This window comes from Crocodylus siamensis, chromosome 2, assembly GCF_052110815.1.
Source record: "Crocodylus siamensis isolate JL-2025a chromosome 2, ASM5211081v1, whole genome shotgun sequence".
NCBI lineage: Eukaryota > Metazoa > Chordata > Crocodylia > Crocodylidae > Crocodylus > Crocodylus siamensis.
Window position 1 is genome coordinate 289,435,083 of NC_143396.1, and position 21,180 is coordinate 289,456,262.

The 21,180-nt window shown below is 42.9% G+C and overlaps 1 protein-coding gene across 1 annotated transcript in view; it reads left to right on the forward strand.

The window, feature by feature from the left end:
* WDHD1 (WD repeat and HMG-box DNA binding protein 1) overlaps window positions 1–21,180 on the forward strand; it is a 49,371-nt gene that overhangs the window by 14,944 nt on the left and 13,247 nt on the right. The window contains exons 10-20 of the mRNA XM_090034373.1: window positions 2,056–2,197; window positions 2,373–2,571; window positions 2,773–2,954; window positions 3,684–3,868; window positions 5,443–5,684; window positions 6,401–6,538; window positions 7,942–8,098; window positions 10,193–10,307; window positions 11,895–12,026; window positions 13,282–13,499; window positions 18,047–18,174. Of these exons, the coding sequence (XP_089890499.1) occupies window positions 2,056–2,197; window positions 2,373–2,571; window positions 2,773–2,954; window positions 3,684–3,868; window positions 5,443–5,684; window positions 6,401–6,538; window positions 7,942–8,098; window positions 10,193–10,307; window positions 11,895–12,026; window positions 13,282–13,499; window positions 18,047–18,174 (1,838 nt within the window). The remainder of the gene's footprint in view (window positions 1–2,055; window positions 2,198–2,372; window positions 2,572–2,772; window positions 2,955–3,683; window positions 3,869–5,442; window positions 5,685–6,400; window positions 6,539–7,941; window positions 8,099–10,192; window positions 10,308–11,894; window positions 12,027–13,281; window positions 13,500–18,046; window positions 18,175–21,180) is intronic.

A 21,180-nucleotide genomic window follows, 5' to 3' on the forward strand; every position in this document is an offset into this window, starting at 1 on the left:
TGTCTGTTAATACAAGTTGAATTTCATTCCATCTCTAACCTATCTGCAGATTGCCGTTTTAAAGAAATGATTACGTTGCTTTTTGAACTAAAAAGTTACTTCAATTAAAAATGAAATCCCTTCACTGGGAGCAGCACAAGGGGTGTCAGACTTAAATTAATGACTTCCTTTACATGGGTCCCCACTGAGCATGGGGCCCCTGAACCTCGTACTCAGTGGAGCTGAGTGCAGACTCTGCTACATCTTTTCACCCTGTCTGGAACAGCTTCTTTTAGAGAGATTGCAGTGTAGGTAGAGTGGTGACAGCACTGTACCCCTATCCCTCCAAAATAGATACATCTTCTAAGACAGTGGTAATAAACCCCTCTGGCCGCACAGATTGGATGAGTGGTTTGGGGTTGGTTTGTGGATCAGAGGCCATGCAAAGGGTTGGTCCACAGGCCTGATCCAACACAGAGTCAGTCCATGGGCCTGGTCCCGCACAGGGTTTGTCTGCAGGTGCTATCTTGCACAGCCTCATGTGCTAGCTCTAGCTGGGGCCTGACCCCATGCACTTGCCTGCCTGATCTGGCATGCCAAATCTGGCCACAGAGCAACCACATGTTGGTGTAGTGCAGTGCATGGGGTCATGTCATCTCTAGACCATGGAGCTCCCCGCAGGTTCAGAAGTTTGGCAGGGGTGTGGTGGCAATTGCTGCAGCTTGGGGAGCAGTTAAGACTACCACCTGTTTTTGGCTGTTGGGGACATGAAATATTACCCTTTTCTATCATCCATAGCACAGAGTTATAGGCCTACACAGCACTGTAAGAAACTTAAATATAATTACTGGGACACTTGAAACTTTGAGACCTACTGCTCCAGCCCCCTCTAAGGCATAGTGATTTCCCCTCCAGTGATTTCACTGAGGCAGAGCCCTGAATAAAGTGTTATGACTAAATACCATAATCTAGCTGGGAGTTTGTAAAGAGGATATAGTTTATTACTAATTTTCATCTTTTGGTTGATAAAGGAGTATTGTTGACAGGCTGTACAGGGAGACTAGATCCCAGCCTTCTGAAAGAACAAGAACAGTCATAGTGATGATACATTTCCTGAAGATCAGGAAAATATATTTGTTAGAGAAGCAACCACTGATTCTCCTTTACCCCAGGAGAGAAAGGAAAGAGCTAGATTGGATTTTGCTGGGTTAATTAAAGTAGTATCTTTGTTACAGGAGTATGACAAAGTGCAAAAGAAACAGGAAGGATTTTTGCATGTGTATAATTCAGATTAAGAGCATGATTATTACTTCAAAGGGCATAAAAGGAGCCAAAGGAGGATTATATGCAAATACAACATCTCTCTGACATGAGTATATGCAAATAATTCATAAAAGAACTTTTAAGTAAGAGCAAAGGGGGAAAAAGGTGGAAAGAGGCTTAATCCATTTGGGTACCACAGGGCGCATCTACACAAGACACTTAATGGCAGAAGACTAATTCTGCTGCACATTAGCATGGCTAGCAAAAACCATTCTAATGTGCACAGTAGATTTAGTCAAATGTTCATTCATTAATGTCGCCAAAAAAGCGTTCATTTGCATTAATGCGCAGTAGCACCAGTTATGACACATTAAGTTAGCATGTGTTATTACAGGTACTAAACTTAATGTGACATAATTACAGTGCATTAATGAATGTGTAGATATGCCCACAGAGACTAATTAGTCAAATGTGATTCAAAATACCAAGTATGTGTCCTTGTACAACTGGACAGTTCAGGAGGATGTTCAGGAAGATTCTCATGTTTTATAGGAAATTGCTGTTTATTAATGCAGTTCTGATTTGTTAATTAATTGATTTCCTCCACAGAAAAGGAAACAAAGCCTTTTTTAAGTAACATAATAAGAATTTCTGTTAAATCTATCTCTTGATTCTGTAGGTGGCCCTTTTATCAACATCTTATTTTATAGTATCAACAAGAGTTACAACTTTGCAGGATAAGCCCCTTGAAAATTACTGCCTTGAGAAGCTTACAAAATGAAGTACCTGTGATATTTGTGCTCTTCTTTTTAGGATAAAACATGAGAGAAGTTACACAATTTGTGGTCTGGCCTGGCATCCCAAGTATGGGCAAATAGCTTACACAGACACTGAAGGAAATCTGGGACTGATTGAAAATGTTTGTGATAAAGATGGAAAAAAATTGAGTGCCAAGGTAGTGCTGTTTATTTTTGCCTTGCCTGTATTAATTAATACAGTGGTGTCTTTTTGATACACTGCATTTAGTGGATCAAAACCAAAAAAACTGTACACTTTTGGTACTGATCAATTCAAGCGCTTCAGTGTAAGGTTTAGAAATATGCTCCCTAATGGTTATTTCCTGGCTTCAGGTCCCCAGTACAGTGACAAAGGAGTACAATGATCTTTTTGATGGAGATGACAATGATTTCTTAAATGGAGAACTGACTGAGCTACAGTCATCTCCAAAGGTCACAGCTAATGAGGAAGATGATGATGATGACCTCATGCTGGCTTCAGGCCGTCCTAGACACCGAGGGGCAATACTAGAGGATGATGAGAACTCACTAGGTACAGTACAAAACAGGTTCCTACTGCTCTCTGTAGCCGGGGTTTTCTGGAGGGAGCAGGCGGGAGTACAGCGGGGGATGGCTTATAACCTCTGCCCAAGGGTGCCCTGTGTTTTATCATGCCACACAACTCCTCAGCATGCTGTTTTCCATTTCACCTGCCATTGCCATTCGCTAATATTAGAATTTTTTATCTTCTAAGATACTGCTCTGATGAAAGTCAATTCCAATCTTGAAGGGGATGAGGATGACCAGGCTGACGGCCTTTCAGTGCTGCCAGGGTCATCCACACAAAGACCTTTCTATGATGGGCCAATGCCAACACCCCAGCAGAAACCATTCCAGTCTGGGTCTACCCCTGTACACCTCACGCACCGCTTCATGGTATGTCTCTTACCTATACCCAAGGCTGCGTTGCTTGATGTGATGACTACTTCCCTAATTATTGCCACTACTGTGATTTGTCTAAGATTAAAAAAAGCTTGTAGGAGTATCATATGGACAAACTTTGAAGTCTGACATCAGAACTCTGGAGCCAAATGGTAATTTCTTTAGTCCTGTAAATTTTGATGTGGTTTTGTAGAGGTGAGTAGTAATCATTACCTGTAGTTTACATATTGAGGGAGTTAGTTACAGAGAGACATAAGTAACTTACCTGAGTTTGCATAAGTTAAGAATTTCTATTTTTATTAATTTATATGTGCACAAGATAATCGAGTTTCAGAAAATTAGGGAACGCCACCTGTCCCCCTGCTATTGCATTGTCATAAAAGCGTATCCTTTTCAACAAAACTTTTGATTCAGTCACCATTTTTGTGCTTTTCAAGTTATTTTTTTTATCTTATGGATGTCTTGTAAACATGTTCCACTATTTCAAGGACATTACACTTTGACTTAATCCATCCTTCATTTTACAGAGATAGAATATTATGCAAGTGAGGGTAGGAATGTACATTTTTTATTCTGGTATGATTTTTGCAGGTGAAAATTAGTTTATTTGCTGCCAATTTTTTTTCTTTAAGCCTTAATAATTTATCAGTCTGGGTGTTAGCAGTTTAAATGGCTTCCTTGGAGTTGACTTTTTTTGCATTCTTGATTTTTTTTTCCTTGTAGGTATGGAACTCTATTGGTATTATTCGGTGTTATAATGACGAGCAGGATAACGCTGTAGATGTGGAATTTCATGATACCTCCATACATCATGCCACACACTTACCAAATTCTCTGAATCACACTATGGCTGATCTCTCCAGCGAAGCTATTTTGTTGGCCAGCGAGAGCACAGAGGAACTAGCCAGGTAAAGCTGTTTCCTACTGCATGGACTCTGCATTCAGGAAGATTTTCGCATCCTTTCACTATGTAGATTTGAAGACATTCCTAATACTTGATGCAGGTCAGGCAGCTTTGCTTTAGTTATTGTTGTTAGAAGTTCTCCTACCTTTCCAAATATGTGCTGAAAAGTTTCATCCAAGAGAAACTGTCCATAAAAAGGATGGAATTCAGGCTCTCTTGATTCATTAATGAATGATGAAGTACCGGTGGCCTTTTTTCTCTTTGCATTTTGAGGGGAGCAGGTAGAAAACTGTTGTAGCTGATCAGAGGCACAATTAAAGAAATGACTAGACTTGTGCACAGTGTTAGGCTTCTTACCCATACAAGATGCCTGTGTTCTTTACCTATGGTTTACCTATGCAAGATACAGTCCATGCTGTCTCAAAGCAGCTGGGAGCCTTGCATTTAAGGAGCAATGGGAGCAGTGCTCTATCTCTGTATGACTGTATAAGGGCAGAAGGATCTTCCACTTTATTTTTCCACTCAGTACACTCAAACCTTACAACATAACCCTTGATATTGAGAATGTTGCCAAGATCTCCTGAGCCTGACAAACTCAAATTGATTTTGAAAAAGCTTCCAGATATGTTGCTGACCTGGGATGCTTATAGGCAGACTTACTTAGAGTTTTTTCTAGAGTTTAAATGTAATAGGACCAGAGCATGACTCTATCATTAGCTTTTGCCATACTGGAAATCCACTCTGGAATGACAAATGGAAATGTCATGGACAGTAATGGTTAATAGGCATGAGGCTCATACCCCAACCCAATGGGACCAAACTTTTTGGTAGTTGTGCCACACATTAGGTAGTTGGTAGTTTTTGGTGGTTGTGCTCACACCCTCTATGAGTACCATTCCAGTCTTTTTCCCTTGTCAGATCTGCTGCTCTGCTTTCTGCCCTCTCCTGAATCTGCCATATGCCCCACACAGAGGATACTTATATCAGATTAGCCACCCCTGCTCCCACCAATAATTAGCCCTAACCGGGTAGACCTGAAAGACACAAGGAGTCTATCTCTTCCTTCTGCTCCTTCCTCCTTTTCTTTAAGATTCTACAAAATTCTTCAGCCCAATGAACTCTCTGAACTGAAGTTTTTAAGTCACTTGTGCCCGTCTCTTAAAAGCAAATATTCCCAAATTTAAAAAACTAAAAATGTTAAATTCTGGCTGTGATAAGATTCATAAGCTTTGATTTGTCTGCATGTGGCCCCTGTTAACAGTAACTGGAGTTGATGCTGTGCCTATCTGAAAACTCTGCCCTTTGGCCTCTAATCAGACTCTGCTGCACGCTTCTGCAGAGTTTAGCTTCCAAAGACATGGGGTGAGCACCATAACCAGTCTATGTACAACAGGGTTACAAATGATCATTTACAGCTTTGTTAGGCTGCAGATATCTTGCTGTATTTGTGCAGTAGTTGCAGATTGTAGTAGCCGGGACTTATGCGCTAATTATACTTACTTAACCAGAGTCTATATAGTAAGCCTTATGGGATATACAGATGTTAACATGTTTTTGTTTTTATTCCCTCATCTTTAGCAAGCTACACTGCATTCATTTTAGCTCTTGGGATTCAAGCAAGGAATGGACAGTAGATATGCCAGAAGATGAAGATATCGAAGCTATTTGTTTAGGTCAAGGCTGGGCTGCTTGTGCCACCAGTGCCCTGCTAACTCGTGTGTTTACAATTGGTGGAGTTCAGAAAGAGATCTTCAGTCTCCCTGGTCCAGTGGTGTCAATGGCAGGACACGGAGAACAGCTTATGGTCATTTATCACAGAGGTAGTTTCTCCCTCCTACCTCATGTTAGTACCTTGTTCACTGCATGTGGTAGCTAGCCTGATTTTCTTTCCCTTACTATTCACTTCCCACCTGAGTCTGCTTTTACTGTAGCAATCCCCAAGAAGTGTTTAGCATCAAACAATAAAAGCCCAAATTTTCAAGCAGGAGAGTCTTAGGTCTGACATCCATATAAAATGATCTTCACAGGTATTAAGAATTCCCAACTTACACTTATTTTGATTGGAACTATACGTGCTCACCGGTGCCAAAACCATGATTTTTAGGCTATAAGTTTGCAGATATTGGCTTAATTGCACAACTGTGGACATTTATCACTTAAAGTAGTGTGAATTAAAAAGAGGAATGTGCCATCTTTCTAGATAGGAACAAAAGAATTACTTGGGTAGTTGGCTCACAATGGAAGAGAGTATTGTAACTGTAAGGAACCCAGAGATCCAGCTTGGAGCTTAGTTTTTCAATAGAAAGTTTTCACATCTCTTTGTAAGTGCTGTAGCTTGAGATCATGATTGGACTCTTGGTTATTTGACCTAGAAGTTCAAGCACTGATTTTTTTATTAGAACTGCTCAAGTAAATGTTTGATTTAAGACTTGCATTGAAAATGAGGAGGAGGATGCATTTTATAAGACTGTCAAATTAGGTATAACGTGATTTTTTTAATGCAGTTCGGTCACTGGCCCTGACCTTTTCTTGCTAGGTACTGGCTTTGATGGGGACCAGTGCCTTGGAGTACAGTTGATGGAGCTGGGAAAAAGGAAGAAACAAGTTTTGCATGGAGACCCACTTCCTCTTGCAAGGAAATCATATCTGATGTGGGTAGGATTTTCAGCAGAAGGTAAGAGGATTTATTTATTCCTGATATAGCTCACTGGAGCTCTGCTGAGAAATCTTAGGTGAGGAGTTTTGTAGATGAGCTCATCTGTGCATTTATTTAATATAAAGTGTTCCTGTACCTATCTGGTAAAGTCTGTTGATCACTGATCAAAAATTTGTTAATCAGAAATCTTGGTATATTTACAACTTAAAAAATCATTAAAATGGTACAATAAACCTTGTATCAATCAGTTCTCCCTCTGTCAGTCACAAAAAAGAATAGATTGTGATTTTGTCACTGCTTCAAAATAGACCTGTCCCAAATATCTACCCAACCCAAAACCTGTGAGAACAATAATTTGTGAAGTCAGTTCCAAAACTGAAGTCCTCTAGTCATGCCACCAACCCCTCTTGTTTAAATCTGGAGGCTTTAAAGTCAGATTCTTTAAGCCAAGGCAAAGTGTTTTTATTGAGCACAGCCAACCCCTTGATTTATCCCAGACATAAATTACACACCGTTGTAATTCTAGCTATGACATGTTCCCATTGGATCCTTTCTGAAAGAAATACTTCTTGATTTATTAAAGCTGTATATTATGAGAGATCTGAATCCAAGACGAAAGATTCCAGTTCTCAGTCGGTGCACAGTGGAGAAGAGCCCTGTTGGCCATTAATGCTACTTGATCCGTAAAAGCTGGTTGGGTTCCAGCAGGACAGGACCCAGTGGGTCTTGCACTCCTTAAGGGAGAGCACATAAACACCCTCTATCAGGGAAGCAATTATCAGCCTTAACATCTTTTCTCCACCAGCATTACCTCTATTTTTCTTTGGATTGAGCCTCCCTTGTCTACCCTAATCCAGTCCCCAAGTTTGTCTGGATTCAGAAAAAGCAGAGCTACTGCACCCACTGTCTGGATCTGGTATAAAGGATATGAATTTGCAGCTGCTAAGTGGAGAACATTGCTGTAATTAAATTTGGGAACTACCTGCCTGGAGCAGGAGGGTTAATTGTAAATGCTGCTATACTTGGGAAAGAAGAGAAAAAACTCTCCTTTTGGCTGAACTTTTAACTTCTGTGACTTATGTCGATAAACAAAGTGTTTATTTCTAAAGCCAAGACATTGAATAAATGTACATTTCAAAGGGACTGCGAGAACAGTTAATTTTCTGTCAGAGTCTGCACAAGTAGTTTAAAGTTTCCGGTTAAATAATACACTTACCAGTTACTCCTAGCTGCCAGCAGGTGGCACGGTTTTCCAAGAAAACAGCAGCTCTTCCGAAACGTTTTGTACTTTGGAGCCTTAGGACATTACTTAATATTTGGGCGTTCCAACCATTTCATACTACCGCCCTTAAATTCTTATCCATTTTACAGCTTGAAACACAGTTGACTACCAGAACAATGCCTCTGTTTGTTGTAACTAGGAACCCCGTGTTATGTGGATTCAGAAGGAATTGTGCGGATGTTGAACAGAGGACTTGGCAACACCTGGATTCCCGTGTGCAACACAAGAGAGTACTGCAAAGGAAAATCAGATCACTACTGGGTAGTTGGCATCCATGAAAACCCCCAGCAGCTGAGGTGGGAGACTGTAAAGACACACATCTTGCCTAGCACAGTCAGTTTGTTGTCTTTTTCCCTTCATAACAATGGAAATTAAGAATATGCTTTTACTAAAATTATTTTAAAGAGTAAACAGCTAGTAAATGTTTTCAGAGAATGATTCAATTATAAATGGAATTAAAACAAAGAACAAGCATTGCATTACTAAGGTGAATACAATTTAATAAGAAATTTCTGACATGAGAGTGACTGATTTCAGCTTTTTAAGTTTATGGGGAGATATTTAAATGCTACTGAATCACAAATACATATCTGAATTACCAGTTGATGAAATCATGGTTGTCTGAAGAGCATTCATCTACAATTTCTTCTGCTGATTGGTTTTCCTAAAATTGCTCATGAGCTCCCAGTTCTGTTCAGCGCTACATTGCTTTTTCAATGTTTCAGTTATTTTGGATTACATTTCCCCTCCAATCTCTCCGTATCAGTTAGATTCTACAGCAGCACCCAGATGACTCGATCCAATCCAGCAGACTGCTATAGTAAAAATATTTAGCCTACAATTGTGAGAGGCACCTTTTTGAAAGGATATAACTAAAACTAAATACAAACTCCCACTGACAGTGAATTGCCTTCTGAAATATAACAATAATTTTATTTTAAGAAACTATTTATTGTGGGAGGGGGTGTTGTAAGCATCCAAGCATCTTATTTTTGGCTGCTGGTCTGTGGTTGTCTTTATTCAACTAAGTATGTCTCTTGTAGGCTTTCCCACCAGTTCAGTCCCCATCAGCTTGTATGGGAAATACAGGCTAATGGCTTGTTTTATTTTTGCCAGCAGTGCCTTGCCATACAGATCAGTAGCAGATAAAATGTAAGTGCATATGTAGTATGCCAGAGTCCTCTGCAGTTTTTATTAATTGTGAATTAAAAGCAAAATATTTTTGGGCCACTGTCAAACTTCAACTCACTGTTCCTTTCCTCCTCCAAGTCATTAAGTTACCCAGACCTTCAGGAACCTCATTAAAAATGTGCAAGGCATATCAGACTGGTTGGAAGGCTGTGAGTCATCATGAGTTTTTTCCTCCTGCTCCTCCAGGAAAAGGAGTCCTGCTCTCTGAATTAGAAGGATTGCTTCATTCAAAGCCACTAGCAGTGTGATAGATAAGAAAGGGGGAGGATTATTGTAAAAACACCATATCCTGTAATCAGCATGGATAACCAGAACATTAATGCTTCCTTGTTTTTTTTTTTTAATCTAGTCTCTGAAACATTGGCCTACACTTAAGCAGAAATGTTATTAATGTACAATGATGCAGCTAGAAAGATGTCCTTCTCCAAGCAGATATTTCACTTAGCTTATCTTTTTTAGCAGGTACTAGTTGACACGCTGTGAGATGAGACAGTAACACTGCACTTAATTTAGGACTGGTACTCTAATCCAATGTGGCAATGAGAAGAGCAGTCTATAAAACTACTCTGTGTGTGTGTGTGTGCGCGCGCGCGCGCACACACACCTATATTCTCTTCTACCCACCCCATACACTCTGCTCCTCCTCTTCCAGCCAAAAAAAGCAGTAGTCAAGCCTGTGCAAATTTTGCAATTAACTGCAGTTTTCTTGTGGTCCTAGATTTCAATACAATTAGGTCAAAAGTTTCTAGAATATGCTAAATCATGTCTTAAGTGAGTTAGCCTTCACAATAATGTTATTTATCATAGAGAAGTATAGCTGGAAGGGGCCTATAGAGGTCATCTAATCCGAGCTGCGACCTGAGGCAGGATCATCCCTATCCAAACCATCCCATACAAACCATAATCTAAACTCTACATTTGCCAGACTTAAATGAATTAAAGCAGAAGGGAAAGAGGAATTTTATAGTACTTGGTGTACATTATGGACTTTCCATGAGCTCTCATTTCTTTTATTGGTTAAAACTAAAAATAGTGCCAAGGTAAACTTAACATTTATAATATACTGTTTATAAATAACCAACCTTGTTAGCAAAAAAGGAATGAGGTATTTTCTTAGGGGGACTGGTTTGCAGTTAGCTCTGGTGATGAATGTTAAGATGTTGAAAGCTTTGTGCGTTTGTTTTGTTTCCCTTGGACAGGTGCATTCCTTGCAAAGGAGCCCGGTTCCCTCCCACGCTCCCACGTCCTGCTGTAGCGATTTTATCCTTTAAACTTCCTTACTGTCAGATTACAACAGAAAAAGGACAGATGGAGGTATGTGGACTTAGCATCATTCTAATTTGTTGATAATCCTACATGTTCCTAATGGACAGGTGGCTGCCCCACTGTCACAAACACTAGAGAGGCCAGCTGCTGAGTACTCCAAAAAACTGAACTCTTCCCTTGGTCCTTAGGTCAAGGTTGAGGTGCATTGGCAGGACAGCACAGGGAGTATTCTATTTTGTACTCCACCCTGCCCTTCCCTATGCAGAGAGTCTTACAACAAGGCTGTCAATCACATTTTTCAGGAACTCTTATAAAATATTTAGCCCTGTAAGCTATTTAAGGAACATTCTGTAAGGAAGTGGCGTACAGTCCTTGGTAACTTCAGGCCGTGGAGTTCTTTCAGGTTCAGTGGTTTTCACAACCTTATTGTTGAAATAGGTTTATGAATCCAGAAAAATAAGAGCTGATAGTCCATATAAAATTATACATAAAGAAATGCTATCTCCCTTTGACCAGTCAAATCTAATCTTTGCCTGTGTTTTGTAAATGATTAACATCTTGAGCCCCTTGTGTAAACCTTTCAAAGTGTCCAACTTCTTAGCTAGTGTTGAGCAGGTAATTTTGGAAAATCATGCCCTCTCAATGTACCTTGTTAAGTGCCTCAAGTTACTAGTCACCCTGCCAGTAACTGACCAGCAGATTTAACGGATCTTATACAACCAAAACTAATTGAAGGAAGATGTAGGAGCAAAACATTCTTTAATATCTGGAAAAACTGCTCACGGTTCTGTTCTGGTTTAAACCACATTTAATCCTGTTGGCTCCAATTGGGATTCATAGGGAGAAAATCAGCATTCCATTTTAACCTCTGCCTCAGGCATATGGCAATCTGCCTACAGACAGAAGCTTATAAATCAGCAGTAAATGCCTTTTGTGAACTATTCAACAGTTTTCCTCCATTCTTCAACGGTGCTGATTGGATGTGGGGTCTTGTTCTTTGCCTTGTTCTTGCCACACAGTGAAAGAACTGTGGAGAGTTGTTAATTTGGCTTGAGGAGGTTTCATACTGAGGACTGGGTACAGTAAGAGTGGGCTGGTTTAAACACAGATTATTCTGTCTGGATTCTACCAGGTTAGTAGCGTTGCAAACCACGAACATTTTGGCCAGCGTGCATACTAGCGCTGTGCTAAACTATTTCACTTAGACTGCCATCTGGTTATCTAGCCTTGGAGATTTTTGGAAGGGTGCCAGCATACTATAGGGGAGTAGGAAGAGGATGATTTGAACTATTTCCTGCTGAATCATTTTGCGTTGTACACTCTGGCACTAAACTTATGTGGATTAGACAGTTTAAATTAAAGCATATTAAATTAAGATGAAAGCAAGTCAAATAAACGCTAAGTTTGGAAAGCATATACGCTCTTTCAAGTGCTCTTTGGCATGTAGATGTGGCCTGTTTTACAAGCATGAAACAGTTCTTATAATGGCATATTTCTGTTCCCTAGACAGTCTAAAGACAAACATTAATACAATGGTAAAGGAACATTAGAGAATGAATTGATGCAAGGTGGTGGGAAAGTGTGAAGCATCTTTTCTCCTCTGATTTTGCTATGCTTTTTCTTTCTCTTGTTAAGGAACAATTTTGGCGCTCTGCAGTGTTTCACAACCATTTGGATTATTTATCAAAACATGGATATGAATATGATGAAAATGCTAAAAATCAGGCAGCAAAAGAACAGCAGGAGCTGCTAATGAAATTGTTTGCTGTAAGTAAAAATTGAAAGGCAAGAATTAAATGTAATTGTTGTGCATTCATTTTTAGTAGATGGTATTTGATGTCAGCTTAAGTTTTATGTATGGAAAACTGCTTTGTCTCTTTCTTCCCTTGATATTAGGAGCTTGGGTCTTATCTCCAATCATCCACCTACAAGTGTAGTTTGTGGTCTAACTAGTCCTTCTCAATGATGGAGAAGAAATATCTCACCAAGAATGCTGCTTTTTTGTGATACATTTTAGTATTGCTATCAATCCCTGCTGAAAAAATCTAGTACCAGATACTGTAGGGTCAGAATTAAATTTTCTTGTGAGTGCTACGTAGACAACTTGCACATGGACCATCGCCACCCAACTTGCACATGGACCATCCCTACCCAAACTGGGCCAGGGGTTGGTGATTTGACTTACATTTGTAGTCTGACTACAATAGGTAGCAGTAATCAAGAGGCAAGAGAATAGGATCTACTGTATCCTGTCTTGGTCAGGCCAGTGCTATTAAAATGTTCACCAGCATGATCATTAAATTGGCAGTATTTTTTAATAAATGAAAGTTTTAATTATTGCCAAAGGACTTGCACACCCACACATGCTTACTATTAAATAATTATTTTATAATTCCAGTTGATATATTTTAAGCTCATTTCTATTTTCTAAAATAATCTGAGTGTGTTTCAGAAATTAGTAGCAATTTCAGAATAATTGCGTGTGCAATTGGACCACATCACTTCTCTACCTAGTCATAAATTGCGGGGGACAACCTATGGCAAACATGCTGAAAGTAGTTCTGTGTGCATGTGGCCTATTAAAGAAAGGACAGAGAGCACAGCAGCAGAAAGCAGAGCATCAGATCAGGCAGAGGGAGGACAGGACAGGGAGCAGAAAGCAGAGCAGCAGATTGGATAAGGGAAAGAGATCTGAGTGGCATTCAAGGAGGATGCAAGGCTAATTTGTGTCCTGCCTGCAAAAAAGGTTGGCCCCCACTCTTGTAAATGATGGTTTTATTTTAACACCTTCATCTATAATATGGTATTGGATGAAAGGTTTGTGTGGCCTATGTGGGAAACTGTGCATGTTAAGTTACTGCCCTTATGAATGACCAGCACCTGTAAGCAAAGCTGTGCTGCTCAGGAGGTACTGGGCTGGGGATGGTTGCTGCTGTGCCATCACGAAGGGCTCTGTTTGGGCCACTCTGAGTGTTTTCCCTGGAGAGTTCCCCCCTGAAGAGATGTTCTTCTTTTTCATTAGCTTTCTTGTAAACTGGAGCGTGAATTTAGATGTATGGAACTCGCTGGCCTCATGACGCAAAATGTTGTAAACTTAGCTGTCAAGTATGCTTCCCGCTCCCGAAAACTAATATTGGCCCAGCGGCTGAGTGAGTTGGCAGTAGAGAAAGCAACAGAGTTGGCAGCAGCTGAGGAGGAGGAGGAGGAGGAGGAAGATTTCCGAAGCCATCTGAATGCCGGGTAAAAAATATTTTCTACATGCTCGAGGAGCTGCAATATCAGGTTTTTATACTGATCTAGTCAAAATTTTGAGCCTGTCGATATGTTTTTATGGTCGTACGCTATAATTTTTCAGCCTGTTCACTTTTGTATGACAACTGACTCCAATCCTTGCTCTGGCTGTGCTGTGAAAATGGTTTATATAAAAATGGCACCATATCGTTCAATTCCTTCTGGGTATTCATTGTAATGAGGTCACCCTGCAGAGCTAGTACAGCTAGAGAGATTGGGTCTGTTCTTAATCACTTGTTAGCAGAATTTTTGATGATCATATCAGTAATGAGGGTAGTAAGTAAACCCATGGGGAATCGATTAAAACAGCATTCTAGGTCCAGTCTATTCGTGTTGTAATCGTGTTGATGTATTGATGCACGAGCCTCAGAAGACTTCTTGAGCTCCCAGGTTCAGTGTGCTGTATTGGTACTTAGTTTTCCTGCAAAACTGTAAAGAAACACCTAGACCGTGTAGTTTGGTTGTTCATGCCAAACAGACTTGCACTGAGTAACAAAGTGTGATTTTTAGCCCAGTTCGGCTCCTTCAATGCCGTAATGAGCATAGAGCTGCCCTTATATGAGCATTACAGTCAAAGCAGATGCTGTTCACAGCATTTGTACCCTTCCTCGGGGAGATTACTAAACAGGACTGCCACACCAAGGATGTGTAAAGTCGGACCACACTGCCCTGCCTCCTAACAGTGAGGATGCCGCACGTGGCTGTGGAAGGGACAGGTGCCCCTACTCTAAAGAAACCAGGAAGCATGGTGCCAACCGCGTGGCACCTTCATCCAAATAGCCTTGAATAGTATTTTGACTGGGTTTCCATTGTGTTTATTGGCTCTTTGCTCTATCCCTCTCTCTCCTTTCCATCAGGCTGTAGATTTTATGGCATAGTACATTTGTTCTGTAGCAAGGAGCAGACACATGACCAACTCTCCCAGACTAGCCGCTGGTAGTAGACATGGTTATGATGCCAGGCTGCGAGTTGGAGGGTAGCCAGTTTGTTTTCAGCAACGGGCTGACCCAGGAGATGAAGGATAGCAGGGAATACAACACACTACTGGTACAGTACTTCTGACTTCCTGAAGGATCCCCTGGAATGGAGTGACCTCCATCAGTAGAAAGCTGTGCACTTTGTGCGTGCCCTGCTTGTGCTGCATAGCAAAAGCATTTGATTCGGTAGTAAATGTGTCTGTGCGTCTGCATTTGCAGACTCTTCCCTTTGCTCCACTCCGTGCACTCTTCTCCTCCTCTCTCCTGCCCTGTCTGTCCTTTCCCTACTGTTCAGGGCTCCTCTTCCTTTATTTTCCTTGACATTTAGTGTGGCCCTTTTTAGCAACACCCCTTCCCCACGCCCCCCTTAAAAAAATTGTGGAACCAAAGGCATAAACAGACTTTGCCTTTGTACTACCATTAAAAAGTTTCTAGTGACACAGAGGCCAAGCAGACAGATGTCCACACCCTTTCTCATCCCACAAATGCCCTAAATTTGTGGCTGCCACAGGTGGTAGGATTTTGTGCTGCTATTTTGCAGCTAATGGCTGGGGGGTTTTTAAGGCAAGAGAGTGGGCAGCCTGGAGTTACACATTTCTCCAGCCACCCTGGGCAGACACTCCTGGGGCGTCAGGATCAGACCCCTGAAACACTGGGAGTGCCTGCCTGGGTTCCCCCATTTGGGATTCCCCAGGCACATGCGGACACTCCTTGAGAGTCCAGTGCGGTCCTAGGGCTGGGATTGCCAACATGTGATGGGCAGTCTCAGCCCCAGGACCACACCTGAACTGGCTTTCTCTGTTCACAGAGACATGCCCCAAAGATTCCCTGGGGCGCTTCTCCGCAAGTGGGGAGCACATTGCTCATTGTCCCAACGGGCAGAAAAACAGGTGGTGTGCATTTAGCCCAATGACATCCTGCCACAGTTGATCTGTTTGATTTGGCGACATCTCTTTATACCCTAACGTGCTTACTACTATCACGTTGTTCACTCTGCTCTCTGTTCTATGGTTCCCCCCCTCCCTGGGTTTCCCCTGTCAGTTTAGATTGCAAGCATTCGGGATGAAGACAGTCTCCTAATTTGCATTTGGTCCACTGCTTAGCACAATGGGGCGCCATTCTTTTTTAGGCCCGAGACACTACAGTAATAAAGATGATTAATAATAATAATTGGTATTAAATGTTGTCCCTAATCCAGTGACGGAAAAGCTTTCACAGTCTTTCACCACCTGTGGGTATTGTCGTCATAATACAGTGCATCAGGTTTGTAAGCTTATAGGAGGAAGGTTAATTTTGCAACAAGTTCAGGGGCCCATATGTAAATACAGCTGCAGGTTTATCTTTGAATATATGGGTACAAACAGTTGTAGCTCCCTTCTAGGTAGGCTGTTTCATCCACGTCTCTTGTTCATGAATGGAAGCTGTAGTTAATGTTTGTGACCTCAGTCTATCGGAGTTGAATTATAGCTCTTATTGCCAGAGTCATTCGTTGCTGCCAGAGTTTGCCTGGAATAGAGCCACTGTTTACATACACACGTCTTAGTAATCAGCAGAGATGGGAAAGAGAAAGCAGAAAATGTATTTGGTAATTTAATAGGATTTGGTAAAATATCAGATCAAATTTTCAGAGTCCTTCTGCTTAATTTCCAGCTTGAAAATATGCATTCATTTGCCAGCTGTTGTAGGCAGAGAAGTGGCTCGTTCATGTATTTGATGTATTTAAATGGGGAGTATGAAAAGCTTGGTCTGTGTGGTTCCTCCGTGTTCTCTCTTGGTCAGTGTAGTTCTTTGTGTACACGCGTGCTGCCAGGGTAATGTCTCTGCTGCGGCTGGGCCATGCAGCACGTTCCCTTGGAGACCTCAACTTTACACAAAGAATTGGCCCCAAGGTTTGGTTTGCTTGCAAAAGCTCAGCCAGATTTATTTTCTGCGCAGCACCTGTGCCAATGGTTCTCAACCTTTTTAGACTTGAGGCTCCCCTTGGGAAATGCCAGCTCTCAGTTTTCACTCGTTTATGACTACAGAAAAAATATTAGAGCAGTTCTTCTGTTGCAAAGATCTCAAAGACCCTCAACAGGTCAGAAAGTTTTTTCCACTATGGATTCCTGTTTGAAATCTCTGGGTTTATCTTGTGAATTATGTTTGTACATCTAACATCATGTGGCACCCTTGAAAGGGTCTCAAGGCACCCCACGTGTCATGGCACCCTGTTTGAGAATCACTGCTCTACATGCTAATGTTTCCTGTCCAAGGGGTTGCAAGATGTTAGCCCTGGATGGTGGTAAGGCATAGGCATAACCCTTAATTGCTTGTGCCCCCTAAGCCTAATGCATGGTTTAAAGATTTCCAGGCTTCCTCTTGCACATGAAATGAGTAGTTCTGTTTTATATCGGGCATTTACCTTGCAAACATTGACACCTCTACCACATCACCCTATCTTCGGACTTTCTTATCACCGGGTGCCCTTCTAGATTTCTTTGGCACCAGAATTACTGTTTATTCTTAACAATCAATTTTAACACCTTGGCTATCAACTTTACCTCTCTGCCATCTGTCAAGTTTGCTGCCACGGGTACCCTAACCTTTCAGCAAAGCCTCTCCTCTGTGAGTTTGATATGCATTGATCAGTGCTTGTATCACTCATTACTCCAGTGAGGCCTACAGTCTTTAATATTTTTGCAGATATCTTTCCAGGAATTCTCCAATATTTATCCCTTTCCTGTATTGTTAACACCTTTCTCCACACCTCTAGAGTCATAAAATCATAGAAAATTAGGGCTGGAAGGGACCTTGGGAGGTCACACCTAGTCCAACCCCCTGCTCAAAGCAGGACCAGCACCAACTCCATCATCCCAGCCAGGGCTTTGTAGCCAGCTCTTAAACACCTCCAAGGATGGAGAGTCCACAGTCTCTCTGGGTAACCTATTCCAGTGCTTTACTGCCCTCCTAGTGAAAAGGTTTTTCATAATATCCAACCTCAACTTCCCCTGCCACAACTGGAGACCATTGCTCCTTGTTTTGTCATCTGCCACCACTACCAAAATGCTAACAAGGTTCTCGTAGGACAAAACCTCCTCTCTGGCCTAAAAGAGTCAGGCAAAATCATGTTACCTTTCTTTGAGCCTTTGCTTAACCACCTGATTTCTGAGTCATTTGGAGGCCGGTGCTGGCCTTTGCTGTGAATTTCAAGAGAACCCACAGGCGTGTGCGGTCGTCTTTGCAGCTACATGAATACCGCTGGGGGGGGAATGAATGTTGTGTTTTTGTTGCACTGAAATGGTTAATGATACCGTAATTATCTAGAGCTTTGGTTTGTTTTTTGTCAGTCATTTCACATTTTCATCAAAGGCTCAGTGTAAAATAAAACCCCAGACCTGATTGTTTTCATTTCATGAAATTAATTCAGAAATTTAGTGTACCTTTTCTTTGACCCCTGCTGTGAGTAAACATTCTGTCCACATTTCTTTAGGAGGAGGGGGGAGTTCTAGGTGCAGCCTCTTCACAGTTATTTTCATTTAGTTACAGCCATTCTGCTACGGAGTGGAGCCAACCTCGAACCAGGATCCTCCAGAATGACCAAGTGGAAGATAGTGAGGAAGGTGACGCAGCTGAGGAGATGGAAGAAATGACAGCAGTGCAGAGACACAGTAAGAAATACTCTGAGGGTGGGCTGGGAAATTAGGGAGATCTTTTAATTTGTTTTATACATGTAATAGGAAATTCTGGAAATTCCCCTGGTAACTTAAGGATTGCTCGAGGACTCCACAGGTTATGCAGTGATTAATGTGTCCAAAGCACTGGGCAAGCTTTAACTTTTATGGCATCAATATGAGGTAAATTAATATCCTCCCCATACGCCATACCCCTCGCCTGCCAGTTGGCACCACATGGAGCCAGCCAGGAATCACAGGGCCCACACTAGTGCCCCAGGGCCATGGCTGGTGGGGGACCAGGACAGGGTAGCAGGAGTGCGGGGCTCAGACTGGCAGGAGCTCTATGGAGCCAGGTTGGGCTGCACTAGCAGGGAGAGTGGGGAGCCAGCCTGGGCCCTGCACTCCTGCCATCCCACTCTGGGCCCCCAACAGCCCTGCCCCGAGGTACTGATGTGGGCCCCATGCTCCAGCCTAGCTGTTGCTGTGCTCCTGCCCATCCGCTGCTACTCGCCCCCTTCCTGCCACCACTGCCACCACCTTTTCCCCACTTTTCCATCTGCTGCTTCTCCCCATCCCTCCCACATGCCAGCCACTCAGTCACCATGCAGTTCCTGGCTGCATCACTGGGACTGCAGGATGCAGCAGGAGCTGGCATGGCCTGGTCCCAAGGACTGGAGCGATTGCCGGTGGTACTCCCCTCTCCCCCATTCTTAGCTGAGTTGCACTCCCTGAGGGAGGGAGGGTGCAGGAACAGCCCCAGGGTCACCAGGCCAGAAAGTTGGGTGCTGGGGCTGGGGGTAGGGGAGTGGGGCTGTGCAGAGCTTGCTGCTGCGGCTGCTGGGTCCTGGCACCCCTAGGTCCTGCCACCGGCTCCCTCTGGGTCCTGCTGTTGCTGACGCCTTGTCATCTTTGACAGGCAGCCAGGAGCAGATAATAATTAATTTTCTAAATTTTTTAGGGGCCCCACAGGCTGGATAGAATGACCTGATGGGCCGGATCCAGCCCACCGGCTGTATTTTGCCTGCCTCTGGTTTATGCTGTTCTGTTCTGTTTTCTTCCCCTCCACCAAGCAGGGTTGTACCTCTTTCTATCAGTTAATGAATATTCAGTAGTTTTAATTTTGATCTCCAGTATGGTAGGGTTGCCAGGGAAGAGATACCATATTTACTTGAATAGATGACCCTTATTACAAGATGACCCCCCAATAATTATATTCTATATATGAAAAGATTATAATTTTGTTATTATTTTCCAGGAATAGAACCTAATTATTGGAGGTTTTCCTTGAATTTGTTGCCCTCCCACTGCTACAGCGGGGAAAATAAATCTGGGGAGGGTCAGGTAGTCCCTTTGTTCTCTGCTTTTCCCCCCAACATTTTCCTTTGGCAGCCTCTTCCCCCTCTCCTTACTGTGCGACCCTGCTCTCCCTGAGCACATGGAAGTGAGGAGCAAATTTGAAAACAATAATTTTGAAATGAAACATGGCTGTAGCAATTTGCATATAGTACCCATGGATTTAGTTCACCAGAATTGATGCATGTTACCTTTTTTGGAAACTGCTTCAAGTTTTAGCGCAGGTACTCCATAAGTACATTTTTGAGCAGCACTTTGGCAGGTACTTTTATGTAGTGCAGACTATGCATATTATTCCAAAGCCAAACCTTGTGACTTGCCACATAGTTCATTGGGCTGAGTCAACTGCATTTCAGGGCATAGTGACCCTACAACTGAGCACTGCTCGGTACTGGTATCTACTCCAGATACTCCCAACAAAGGATCCATGTGCTAATTAGCCCCCATTCAAGACTGGAACCTGGTGTTCTTGTCACAAGTCCTGGGATGCTCCAAAAATTAATATGCAGATGAGGTGCAGGGCAGCCTGGTTTGGCTTTACCTCATGGAGGATGGGGCCACACTAATCATATGCACCAGGCTGAGAGAGGGTGTGACAGAGGGATTCTGGGTGAACTGTGTGGGGCCCCATTTGGTGATGTTTTCCAGGCATTTATGGGTGATGAAGAGGCAGGAATAAATGAAAATTGGAAAGAAAGGCATAGTTCAGCTGTGTGTATGAAGAGGGAGTCAAAAGGTATATAGTTTCATAGTTTCATAGTAGCTAGAGTTGGAAGGGACCTAGGAAGATCATCTAGTCCGACCCCCTGCCTTGGCAGGAAAGAGCACCGGGGTCAGATGACCCCGGCAAGGTGCTCATCTAACTTCCTTTTAAAAATCCCTAGGCTAGGAGCCTGCACCACTTCCCCTGGAAGCCGGTTCCAGGCCCTAGCCGCCCTGACTGTGAAGTAACGCCTCCTAATATCTAATCTAAACCTACCCTCCGCCAGCTTGTGACCGTTATTCCTGGTCACTCCTGGCAGCGCACGGGGGAACAGGGACTCCCCCAATACCTGCTGATCCCCCCTGACCAGTTTGTAGCAGGCCACAAGGTCTCCCCTTAACCTTCTCTTGTGGAGGCTAAACAGGTTCAGGTCCCGTAGCCTCTCCTCATAAGGCTTGCCCTGCTGACCCCTGATCATACGAGTGGCCCTCCTCTGGACTCTTTCCATATCGTCCACGTCCCTCTTGAAGTGTGGCGCCCAGAACTGGACGCAGTACTCCAGCTGCGGCCTGACCAGTGCCGCATAGAGGGGGAGGATCACCTCCCTGGATCTGCTCGAGATGCATCTGTGGATGCATGACAGGGTGCGGTTGGCCTTCTTGACTGCCTCCCCACACTGCTGGCCCATGTTCATCGTGGAGTCAATGACGACGCCAAGATCCTTTTCCGTCTCCGTGCTGGCAAGAGGGGAGTTCCCCAACCTGTAAGTGTGGTGCCGGTTCTTCCTCCCCATGTGCAACACCTTGCACTTATCAGTGTTAAACCCCATCCTATTCTCATCTGCCCACCGTTGCAACCTGTCAAGGTCAGCTTGTAGCCTATTGCACCCTTCTAGTGCACCCACATCCCCCCACATCTTAGTGTCATCAGCAAACTTGAACAGG